The following is an 11,932-nucleotide window of genomic DNA, read 5'->3' on the forward strand; positions in this document are numbered from 1 at the left end:
GTCAAGCCTTCATTTTTGACGCGGGAGAGGCCTGTAGCGCGTATATATACACGCGTGGCCGACCTCGCTAGCTCCATGGGCACAGCAGCAGGCAGGTGCATCGTCAGCTAGCACTGCCGCGCACAGGCAGCTGGCTAGCAACCTGCTGTAGGGTGGTGCGGAGAGTTGACGCCGGCCGCCACGGCGCTGGACGGGGATAAAGTTGGTCGCGTAGGAAGGAAGCTAGGCAGGAGCCAGATCGCCTAGCGGTCAGCTGCATTATTCTACGCCCGTTAACGATCCCGAGGCTCGTTGTTTAGGGATCGGTTGATTGCTCTCAAAGCAATTGCATGCTGGCTTTGGGAGAGCTGCTAGCTATCCACTACTAGTATAATCCTTATTTGCTACTTCGTCTGTAATTTCACATCTGATGATGGGCACAACTGATGAAGATTAATCAGAATATTGGATGTATATATATCTTCCTTTGATACTCAACTATGATGGTTGCATGCATGGTCTGTTTGTATTATATTTACTTGTGTGAATCAAGGATTAAAAGTTGAGATTGCTAGATCTAAGATAAATAGTAGTACTAGCTAATGTGAGTGATGAGTGATTGGCGATGCGTCCTTCTGATCATGAACATGCTCACGCACAGGATTTGAGGACTAGCTAGGAAACAAGCAGATAGGGCAAGATCCAATACGCATCATAAATGATTTGGATTCTGACCTAGCTAATTTAACCCATTCTTGTAGCTGTCTACGTGGCATGCATCCAGGCATCGCTGCGGTATACATGTAGCCGCAATTTTAGATACAATTCAGGATGAGCAATTATTTCAGACGAAATATGATCAACTGAAGTTAGGAACTACTCCATAGTATAAATTGGTTATCAATAAGTAATCGTGATTAGTCATCCTTGTTGGCAGGGGCGAAGCCAGCTGAGAGCGCCACCGAGGTCTGCTTCATTGCACGCGGGGGTCGAGTTCATTGTAGAACAGTGAGATTTCTGTTGTAGTTGCTCTTTTTGCTATGCATGGATTTGATGCAAAGCTTGTGGTTGGTTGGGGTTTATTACTTGCACATTGGAGGAGGCAAAGGGTGGTTATGGCCAAACTAAACTAGACGATGTATTACGCAGTCCAACGAACACTTAGCTTGGTACTGCAACCTAAACCAACCAGTCTCCCTAGGGATCGAGCACCATGCACACACATGCAGGCAGGCACAGTTTCCACTAAACCTTAACTGACTGAGCTTAACTGCAGCTGAAGGATCAGTTGACATCCACCCTCCGCCCACTAAATTAGTACTTAGTACTACTGATGATGAATTCTGCTTCACCCAATTGATCGATCAAACAGCTAAATTTTAAATAAATCACTGAAGTTCAGCCTTACAGAGTATTCAGAATCTAATCTGAAAGTTGGCTCTGTGAGTTCCGATCCAATTGTTCATATATAAGCACAATGTTTCGCGTTCACCAACCATCGTCTTAGAATTTATTCATGCGTATAGATAGATTGGACTAGCTTGAATCCATAATGTACCTGTCAACTGAAATATCGCAGAAATTAATTAGCCAGAAAAAAGAAACAGAACTAGCATGATTTCTCAAAGCATGCACGAGTAGTTAAGAGCCACTCCATGTGAGGGGCAGGCCCCCGATCGATCGAGCCACGGCTCGTGGGGGTCGTCGTCGTCGTCCACGCACTGTGCGGACACGGCTAGCCCCCGTGCACCTTGAGTGAGGCCTACTGCTCCGCCGTCACCCTGACGCGCCTCCGCCCCGCCCCGCCCGCCCGCGGCGAGGCTCCCGATGCCACCAGCCGCGAGGCCGCCGGGGCTAGCTAGCTCGTGCGTGCGCGGGCCGCGCGCTCGCTCGGTTTGCACGCGCAGCACGCGATCGATCGGCAGAAGAAACCTCGCCCCGGTGGTCAGGGCCCCGGCCGCCCGCCATTCGCGCGCGCTTTGAGTGAGAGCTGAGAGAAGCTAATTAACGCGAGCTTGCGGCAAATGATTAGGGGGAGCCCTATAGCAGCCGGGAGTTTACCGCAACCAACCTCATCAGGGGAGGCGGCTCTGACTCTGAGATTGTTACCACCTAGGATAGGAACCTGACAACCTGTATGTATGCTGGTCTCAGCTTTGCTTCCTGTGCCATTTGCTTGCTGCCCCTGGTAATCTTTGTTTGTGGCGGGGGTGAAACGTACTTGTGCCACCAGGCTCAGTTTTAAACTTGCCAATTCGAACTGCCGTGTCAATGGATGTATGCTTTCAGGTGCGAGCTCTGTTAGTCGAGGCGGCAAGCTTCCAACCACAGGGGTGAAAGGACAAGAGGATCTGAGTGTTTTTTTTTTGTGTGCTGGTGATGTAAGAAACCATAGTGCAGTAGGACGTGTTAGCTACTGTTTCTAGTTGTTCCCCCGGCCCTGTAGAAGATTAGGTACCTATGGCAGAATTAGAAGACAGCAGTAGTGCAAATTTTGGTGTATCACGAGGTCCATAGAACACAGCTCAATACTTTTACTCGAGAATTACTGAACCTTACTAGGAAAAGGAAAAGAAAGGAAGAAGAGAAAAAAGTGGAAAATAAGTGATCAAGAAAAATGTTTCAGGAACACGCCACAGGGAAAATAAAATAAATCGTTTTTTCCATGTTCACATTTGAGCAAATCTCATATATTTCTCAGTATAGTTGCTTCTTTTTTTTCCATTTCAGATGCCAATAATATAAACTGCGCACCTGTTTTTACTTATATAATAAGGTGAGTTGGTGTTACACCGTTCTAAAAAATACACCAGTCCCCTATCACCATCGAACTCTCAAAGGGTGAGGGCAATGCTTAAGAGGAATGCCAGTGTAGTAAATCTTAATTCTGAATTTCCCTGTAATTAGCATGATCAGAAACAGGCATCAAACCATTGGGTATACTTAGTTTAAGAAAACATTGGTATGCATATGACAATAAAGAAAACCTCATTGTGCTTTGATTCCAAACCAAGTCAGAAAATAGGGGGAAATTTTCTAAGAGGCTTCATTAGTTTACTATCAAATTTCCTCTATTCTAAGAGTAAGACAGACAGCTCAACTCGGCTAATAAGATATTAGCATTAGATACTACACAAGAAGTTTTGCTTTCTTTCAAAGTGTCCTAAAGTGGATTCGTTGAAGATGATCAAAGATGTTTAATAGTTAATCCCCACAAAGTCAATCATGCGAACTGTAGATGGTAGAGAAGCGTTTACTATCTTCAGCCATGCATGCGCCGCCCGTTTTACGCGCTTACCTGCGTGTATGTTACGTGACTGTGTAGTGCACTAATTCCCTTAACAAATACCCAAAAAAAAAATCTAACACAGAACTAGAATTTACTACAACTCAAGTAATTCATATGTGATTGTCAACCAAACTGTGTAGCTTAATTATGTGAATTTTCTACTCATTTTATAAAAAATGTACACAAGTATTTGAGGATTGCTAGAAATATTTACAAAATGAGTAGCAACTCTGGTCGTACAAGCAACTTATGTGATACTGTGAACAATCTACCCCCCACCCGAACCTGTAGTGTAAAGCAATTGTTAATGTGAAACCTTTCTCCGCTTTGTTAGATTTGCATTTTTTGCAAAAGAATTTCGTCCATGTACTTTTTGTCATATTGAGGTCGATCTGTGGAAACGAAGCTTGCTACACTCGAATACCTGAAACTGAAAACATAGCAGTAAACAAAGCCAATAAGTTTGACATTCAGATGAAAATGTACCTTCGCCATATGAAGATTCAAGAATTACCTGAGGCAGGTATTGGGGGGATCAAGCTCCTAGGTGGCATTGGGGGTCTTACTCGAACTGGTTTGCTTTCTTTTGCCTCAACAACCACCACATCAGAAGTGAGAAAAGACTTTGCAACCACAGCAGCATGCTCAATGCAACATCTCACAACCTGGTGATATTTGGGAGTGTGAGAAGATATACTCCATGTGACAGAGATGATTTAAGATGTCTATGACTATTTTTCTACAACCTTTGATGGATCCAGTATTCCGGCAGCCATCAAGTCCTCATAGCGGTTCTTGGCAGCATTGTAACCATAATTTGTGTTGTCATTCAATAACACCTTTTAAGAGCAACAATCAAACACAAGTTAGATCCAAATGATGAGTTCAGAAAAATTTGCGTGCGCGGTTATATGGTGCACTTGCATGGTGTCATCTGCATACTTTTGGACACAAAATTATGAATAACATGTACTGTATCTGATAGAGCTACTGGTGCAGCTAACAAACCTTTTCAACGACAAAATTTCCATTCATCCCCGCATTGTTTGCTATCAGTGAGGTAGGGTAACTCAGGGCTTGCTTGAAGATGTCAGCACCAATCTAAACAAGGATAATACAAATCAGAGTCAAGACATAACCATCGCAATGGAACAAGCAACGGAACAATATACCTTGACAATCACTGCTACAAAACAGAGTTACACAAGTAGGTCGACGTACTGCTAATACCTCAACTTACCAAATATTTCATTAAATACCCTTTTATTCAAATACAAGTAATAAAGTACGACCTTTTGCTCTATATTATCCAATGATGATTCCTTGATTGCGTCAATCTTCTTCGATAATCTTAGTAGGCTACATCCACCACCAACTACAACACCTTCCTCAATAGCTGCCTGAATTATGAAAAAAAAGAATTGTTCAAAATTGTAGTTACCGAACCACACATGATACACATGTAGATTGGATCAATCAAGGTACCTTAGTTGCATTAAGAGCATCTTCAATTCTCAGCTTCTTATCTTTCATCTCAATGACTGTCTGAGCACCAACCTGCAATTAGCTTCGTGCCGAAATTTCAAATTCTGGCATTCCCATGGCAAAATTGATACCCCTGAAATGTTTTGAGCAGTGAACTAAAACAATATGTGGTACCTGGATGATTGCAATTGCACCACATAACCTTGCTATCCTCTCACCCAATATTTTCTTCTTGTACCTTTCCTTTGAGTTCTAAGAGTTAACAATTAAAAGGTATAATTTTATCCAGAAAAAGCGAAGCATACAGAGGACAGAAAGTCACGTGGGCACTTTTGCATGTTTCGACTTTAATAACTATACCTCAATTTGTCCTTTTATCATAGCTACTCTTTTCTCAATTGCATGACGAGTGCTTCCATCAGTAACAATTAGTGTTGAATCTTTCCTGATAACCACCTTAGAAGCAGAACCCAGAACCTCTTTTCCTGCCTTTTCCAATGAATATCCCATGTCGTCCCTCACTACTGTACCTGAAAACCAACAAGAACAAGTTCATGACTGGAATTGCATTGGTTAGACTGGTGACTGAGTTCCATACCTCCCGTCATGACTGCAACATCATCCAAGCATTGAGTCTTTTGCTCCCCAAAAGAGAAGGCCTTAACTGCTGCAACCTTAATTGTCCCATTCAGCTTGTTTTTTATCAAATCAGCCATTGCTGCTTCTTCCACATCCTCAGCAACTATTAACAATGGATAATTTTCCTTGACAGCACTGTCCAGTATCCTTATAATCTCACTAGCATCAGTAATTTTCTTGTCAACCAATAGAATCTACAAAAGAAAAGAAAAAACTATTCCAGTCATTCTGCAGACCAATAGTGTATAACTGGTAACTTGCCCTTACCTTACAGTCTGTGAACTCCACTGTCATATTTGCACGATCAGTAACAAAGTAGGGCGAGAGGTAACCACGTTCAAATTGCATTCCTTCAACAACATCCAAACTGTTTTCGGTGCCTCTTCCATTTTCAATTCTCACCATTCCTTTCCTACCTACTCTTTGAAAAGCATCAGAAATCATATTTCCAACATCATAATCATTTCCTGCGCTAACTGCAGCCACATGTGCAAGTTCATGGTCTTCAATCTACATGACAACATGTCACACAATTAAGTTTCAAAAAACATGTCACACAATTAAATTTCAAAAAACATGTCACGCAATTCTAAGATATCTTTACAAGGGAAATGCAGAAGAAAGATAAACATAAAAAACGTACCTCCCGTGACATTACTCTGAGTTCAGATACCAAAGCGGAAGCAGTCTTCTCAATACCACGTGCAACCTGAACTGGGTTGATTCCAGCTGCAAGAACCTACTTTACGAAACAATCATAAGAAGCAATGTAGGTTCATGATTCAGAATTTTAGTATCAGCGAATTCATCATAGCACCCAAGTTATTCCCTTTTACCAGACTTCACATTGTAGAAAACTAGAACCAGGAAAGAGATGGGCATACCTTCATTCCTTCAGCAATCAGGCCTCGAGCAAGTATTATGGAAGTGGTGCAGCCATCTCCTGCAATATCATTGGTCCTTGCACCAGCCTGTCTGACCAGCTTCACTCCAAGATTTTCTAATGGATCCTCCAATTCGATCTTCAAGAACATAATTAGATTGAAATGTTGAGCAATTGAAAGTTGTGTGACATGATCAGGGAAGAACGACAAGCAAGCTCATCCATTAGTGCCAGAAACCGACAACAGTAGCAAATTGCATTTTTCCACTTATGTTACTAGCTTACTGCAGAACAGTGAACACAGTAAAAAAAGGGTCTACTACTGTGGTAAAATAAGATAACAAGAACGATCAAGAACTGAACAGCAACCACTGGAGTGAGCAACACGTTTAACGTTTTATGGCTTCATACGAATGCACTCAATCCAGGTTCAGTCTCCCTGAAGTTGACACTGAATAGCAGCATACTGCAGAAAAACTCCATGTCGGGAAGAATGGTTTTACCTCCTTGAGGACGGTCTCCCCATCATTGACAATCTTGGGAGGGCCATACTTGTTGCCAAGCACCACGTTCCTCCCCTTGGGGCCCATGGTGACCCCCACCAACCGCGCCACCAGGTCCACCCCGGCCTGGAGCTTCTTGGTAGCGGCGAGGTCGCGGTTGAAGTGCAGGTCCTTGTACACCGGCATCGGCGCCGGTTTCTTGGGAGGCGAGAAGGGCAGCGTCGGGGGCTTCATGGACAGGGGAGAGGACGGAGGCGCCATTCTCGACATGCTTCTTCCACCCAGCTAGGAGGCGGCGGCGGCGGTCACTGGACAGAGTGGAATGGATAAGGCTGCGAGCTCTTCCGCGATGCAGAGATCGATTCCGCCGTTCCACCCTTGCCACAGCAAAGGACGAGCAGAGGCGCGGCCTCTGCTCGAGCTCGAGTCGTAGCTGTGGTGCTTGAGATTTGAGACGAGCAGCTTGAGTTGGAACCTGGACTGGGCAGAGTGGAGTGGATAAGGCGGCCAGCTGCTGCTGGAGCGCTGGGAGCGCGAGAGGAGCCGACAGCGCGGAGGAAGGCAAGAAAGGAATGTAGATAAGCCGTTGCGGCCCTGAAAATGAGAAATTTGGATTTTTGCTGAAAATATCTCGCGAGTTCCATTTCCTCAGCGGCAGCCGTCGTCGTGCGTGGCCAGCGGCACGCTTGCCTGGGCGTGCAGGGCACCAGGCCCAGCGCAGCGGGCGGCGAGCAGCTCCGCAGGCGAACCCGCCAGCAGCGGCGGCGGCTAGCAGCAGCAGCTGCTGAGCGCCAGCCAGGCCACCAGGTCACTTGGGCTGGAGCAGGCCAGGCGTCCCTGATCTTCCACGCGCGCGAGCCACGGCGCAGCGCGGGATCCAGCAGGCCGGCAGCAGCAAGTCATCAAACCTGGTGTTTGTTTGTTGTTCTTTTGTGCAGGAAGATTGATTGAGTGTGTGTGTGCAAAATTCTGGCCCGATCGAGCTTGCTCTTCATCAACAAAATTGCGCTCACAAAGTGTTCGACAGAATGCTTCACTAGGCTTGTCTTTTTCTGTTATTTTTTCTAGATTTGTTTGAGGCTCTAGTTGAGTAGCTTGTCTTGTTCTAGTGTTGCTCTCTAGTTCTGACACCAGATTTATTTTCATACTCTAAGTTTCTTTATTTTTCTGCTTAATTAAAACATGAAAAAATAAAATAAAAATAAGTTGTGCATGTGTTAGCTAGATTTAATTCCAACTTTTCTAGTTCTTGTTTGTACCTGTGCACTAACATCTTGTGAGTTGTTTGGTTTTCGGACGGTATTACTTTCCTTTTTGCTTGTAAGTTTGTGCGTCTGAGTTTTGTTCGAGTTCTACCGTTTTGCTTCCGCGTGTGTGTTCTGGCTTCTGCGCGTGAGTATTCCTAGTGCCGATAGTCGTCCTGAACTATGCGGTCCTGATACTCATTATACTCATTATTTGAGGTGTGTGGGTGCTTTAGGAATTTTTTCTCTTTATTTTTTTCAAAATCGGATTTGAGACTCTCATTCACCTTTTCTTTGGTCGTTGTTCGGTCCTTCGCCTTCCCGCGGTGACGATGATCGTCTATCGGACGCCGAAGTAGCAGGCGTTGCAGGCTTGCAGCGGAGATAGGCCGTAGCGCAAATATTAGAAGTCGCTCGGGCGATTGGCAGTCAAACTATCACACAAGGCCCAATACCTATTTTTTGTTCTGAAATATTTTTTTGTTCCCGAACAAAATTTTTGTATTGTTCTGAAATAAAAAATTGTTTCGGAACAAATTTGACTGGATTACACATGTAGACCGATTTGTTGGACTAGTTTCTCAAAATATAAAATCAGAGATGGAAGGGGCCAGTGTGACATGTCTGTTGGGCAGGGGCGGACCTAGTGGGTGGGCCACGTATGCCACGGCATACCTAAAATTCCAGTCCACCCAGTAAAAAGAAATGTTAGCCAGTCCAAGGCCCAGCAGCATAACTCAGCCTGCTTAGTGCTTAGGGCGCTCAACACACGCCTCTTTCTTCTCTCTCGACCTCTCTCGACCTCAACAGTAGAGAGCGGCGAGCGGAGGGCGATTTCCCGATTCCTCCGTCGATTCACCGTCGTCCTCGCTTCTGGCGCCCTCGTCGGCGTCGGAGGGCGACCGGCTGAATTGGCGGCGGATTGAGTCCCCTAGTATAGAGCTACATATATAGTAGGGTTAAGGTTTTGGTGGCGCCTTCAATGGCTACTACTGCTTTTGTGCTCCTGGGTGCCGTTGGCTGTTCCTGGGGTGGTAGATTTGGCGGCGGTGTCGACGAATCTGCTGCTTCCTCCTCCGGCGAAGCTCCATGGAGAATAATGGAAGAGCTCGGCGGATCTGGACTTCGGGTTCCAGTTTCTATCGGCCTTTTCTTCTGTTCCCTCTTCGTCTTGGTCGGCGCCGGCGATGGCGTTTATGGCGAAGGCCGCTGGAGGTATGTTTACCAACTTGGGAGACCGGGTTGGTGTTTAGATCCCACCTTATCTGGTGGTTTACATCCCCTTCTGGGTGTTCTCTTCTCCGGCGTGGTGGGGTGGATGCGGTCGATGGCGTCTGCCCCTTCTTCGCCGGCGAGGTGATGGCCGATGGCCATCTTGCTTGGCCTGTGCATTCATCGTCTATACGGCATGTTGGTTTTCCCGATATGTTTCTCTTGGTGTCATTTATAAACTCTGCAGCTTCTTCGTCGGGAGGGTGGTCGGCTCCAAGGCATCTTCCCCGGCCGCCGGCGACGGCCACCGGCGACGAGAGCAACCGGGTGCTCCTTACAAGGACTTGTTTGTAATTCCCTTTTCTTTGAAGGGTGTCTTTGTAAGCTAAATGATGTAAACTGTCAGACTTTTCTTTGAATATATAACCCGGTTTTCTCAAAAAAAAAATAGTGCTTAGGGCGCTCAGCCTCTCACGGTCACGAATGGAAGACAGGAAGGACGCATGGTCGGCCCCGCACGGGACCTCTGGCGGTGCTCGTGCCTCTCGACGTCTCGTGGCTCCACGCACTGCTGCGAGCCGAGCGGGACTCGGCGATGGCGACGCGCCACCGCCGGCCAACGGACGCCGATTCGCCCCTGCGCTGTTCCCAAAAAAAAAAGAAAAAGATTCGCCCCTGCGCCGCATCGTCCGCGTAAGCCTCTCGACATCGACGTTGTTGCTGCCTGTTGTGCTGCTGCATGCCCCGCTTCCGCCCTTCTGCAGCCGTGACCCGGGAGCGAGACCTCAGTGCCTCGGCCCTCCACTTGGCAGCTCCACTGCCTCCACGCACATTCTGGATTTCTAGTATGATATTTGTGGAAGTGAAACCCAAACTATAGTTCTGTAGCGTGTAGAAATTATGTATTCATGAATGTGTGTGGACATTAAAAACCGTAGACCAGACAAGAAATAGCTTATGTTATTCATTCGAACTAGTATATTTGAACTATTTGTACTATAATTATGCAACATCGGTATTTAACTATTGAATTTAACATTTGAAATGTAATTTTTATTCTTGATAACTGAATTTCTTGGTGATATTTATTTACTTTTTTACTGAATTATATATAAATTATACCGAATTGCAAGTGGAAAAATTGGCGTGGCATATTTTTTCTGAATTCCTAGGTACGCCACTGCTGTTGGGGGTCCCACAGGTGAACCCCGGCAACGCCGGGGGCTACTGGGGGTCACACGGATGATCCCAACAGACTTGTCACCCACTACATATTTTCCCTCTGTTCGCTGCATCCAACTAGCAGTGTTTTTCTCTCACATCAAACCAGCACCAGCCAGCAGCCACCAGCCAGTCAGTAGTATTTTTCTCACACAACAAATCAATACCAGCCACCAGCCATAGCACAGCGAATAGAGTGTTTATGTTGTTGGGTCTAAACTGACCCAACAAACTGGCTCATAATCCAATTGGTTCTAGAACAAATTTATTTTGTTTCGGAACAATTTTTTAATTATTCTAGCAATATAAAAAATTTATTCGGAAACAAAAATATTTTGTTTTGGAACAAAATGTAGTTATTGGGTTTTATACGATGGTTTGACTGCCAGTAGCCCGAGCATCTCCTAATATTTGCCGCAGCGCCCGGCCGTAGCGCGGGGCGGAGGGCTTTCTTGGGCCCACCGGAAACGGAAAAGAGGATGCTAAGTGGGCTCGCGGAAAAGAGGATGCTAAGTGGGCTCGAAATGGCCCAACTATTTTGGTGGCGCACGCCGAAATTGGCCCCAAATCTGCTGCGCCTGGTTTAATTTTACATTTGTCTGCTTGTCCTTGTTTTTTTTTTTCTTAAAAAAGATATAGCACACTCACACTTGTTTCTGGAATTCGAGCGCTGACATTGCAACTATTCAAGTTTTAACGTTGAATTTGCATCCCCTTTGAGAGCGCGGCCTGCATTACAAATGGCCTTGGAAATAGAGTTTTGAGCTCCAAAATCGATTCTAGAATCCACTGTTTCAAACGTATGCACATGTACATGCCTTTAGTGAGCAGAGCACCCCGTGTAATCTGAGCTCTCCGCCTCTGCCCTTAGAAAATGTGCATACATACTTTGAAATTAATGTATGCACATCTAATTCTTTTCACGTACATGAAACAAATTAAATGCCTCAGTTCTTTTTGTTGCTGCTAGTACAAAACTAGAACAGTGCGAGGCGTTGCCGCGCAAAAATGGCTCTTTCGTCTATTCGGTTTGGGTTGTTATTTGAAGAAGAAGGTTGATTCCATGTATTCGGTATGGGTAATTATTATTATAAGACAATAAGGTTCTCGAAGGTTGATTCCATGTATTCGTTATAGCTCAGCTATTTAGAAAAACAGCAAGAGGATTACAACCTTCTTGAAGGCTAAATCATTGCATTTTCAGTTAAATCACACCAGGAACAACAATTCCAACCGCATTCCCGTACTTGAGCAAAAAATCCTTCACTGCTCACCCTTCCAGAGTCCTTCGATTTTTACTACATGATCCAATGAGCATGAAGTTTTTACTATAGCTCAAGCATATAAAGATTAGCTTAGGATAAAAATTTCGCCACAATTAGACCATAAAAACTGTAGTTACGAATTAATTATAGAAAAGTATATATCTAAAAATACAATAATTTTTTACTACATTATATAATATCATATCTTCAAT

At 45.0% G+C, this 11,932-nt stretch overlaps 1 protein-coding gene across 1 annotated transcript; it reads right to left on the reverse strand.

Annotated features, from left to right (window-relative positions):
* Positions 1 to 3,385: 3,385 nt before the first annotated feature.
* On the reverse strand, positions 3,386 to 7,803 carry LOC120641102 (chaperonin 60 subunit beta 4, chloroplastic-like). Its single transcript, XM_039917076.1, has 13 exons — positions 6,779 to 7,803; positions 6,277 to 6,414; positions 6,036 to 6,131; positions 5,660 to 5,902; positions 5,352 to 5,586; positions 5,114 to 5,283; positions 4,928 to 5,005; positions 4,754 to 4,825; positions 4,561 to 4,668; positions 4,277 to 4,369; positions 4,015 to 4,107; positions 3,783 to 3,933; positions 3,386 to 3,698 (listed from the first exon to the last, which is right to left on the reverse strand). Exons 1-13 carry the CDS (start codon positions 7,046 to 7,048, stop codon positions 3,679 to 3,681), a joined length of 1,767 nt encoding a protein of 588 aa, XP_039773010.1. The 5' UTR covers positions 7,049 to 7,803; the 3' UTR covers positions 3,386 to 3,678.
* Between the last annotated feature and the right edge of the window lie 4,129 nt (positions 7,804 to 11,932).

Source organism: Panicum virgatum, chromosome 7K, assembly GCF_016808335.1.
Source record: "Panicum virgatum strain AP13 chromosome 7K, P.virgatum_v5, whole genome shotgun sequence".
Classification (NCBI taxonomy): Eukaryota; Viridiplantae; Streptophyta; class Magnoliopsida; order Poales; family Poaceae; genus Panicum; species Panicum virgatum.

Bases quoted from the DNA above. Each gene is read 5' to 3' on its own strand.
- LOC120641102 (XM_039917076.1), bottom strand. From the start codon at position 7,048: ATGTCGAGAATGGCGCCTCCGTCCTCTCCCCTGTCCATGAAGCCCCCG. The intron at 6,132-6,276 runs GTATGCCCATCT...TTCGTAAAGTAG, and splicing joins TGATTGCTGAAGGAATGAAG to GTTCTTGCAGCTGGAATCAA. The intron at 4,370-4,560 runs GTCGTACTTTAT...ATCCTTGTTTAG, and splicing joins TGGATAATATAGAGCAAAAG to ATTGGTGCTGACATCTTCAA.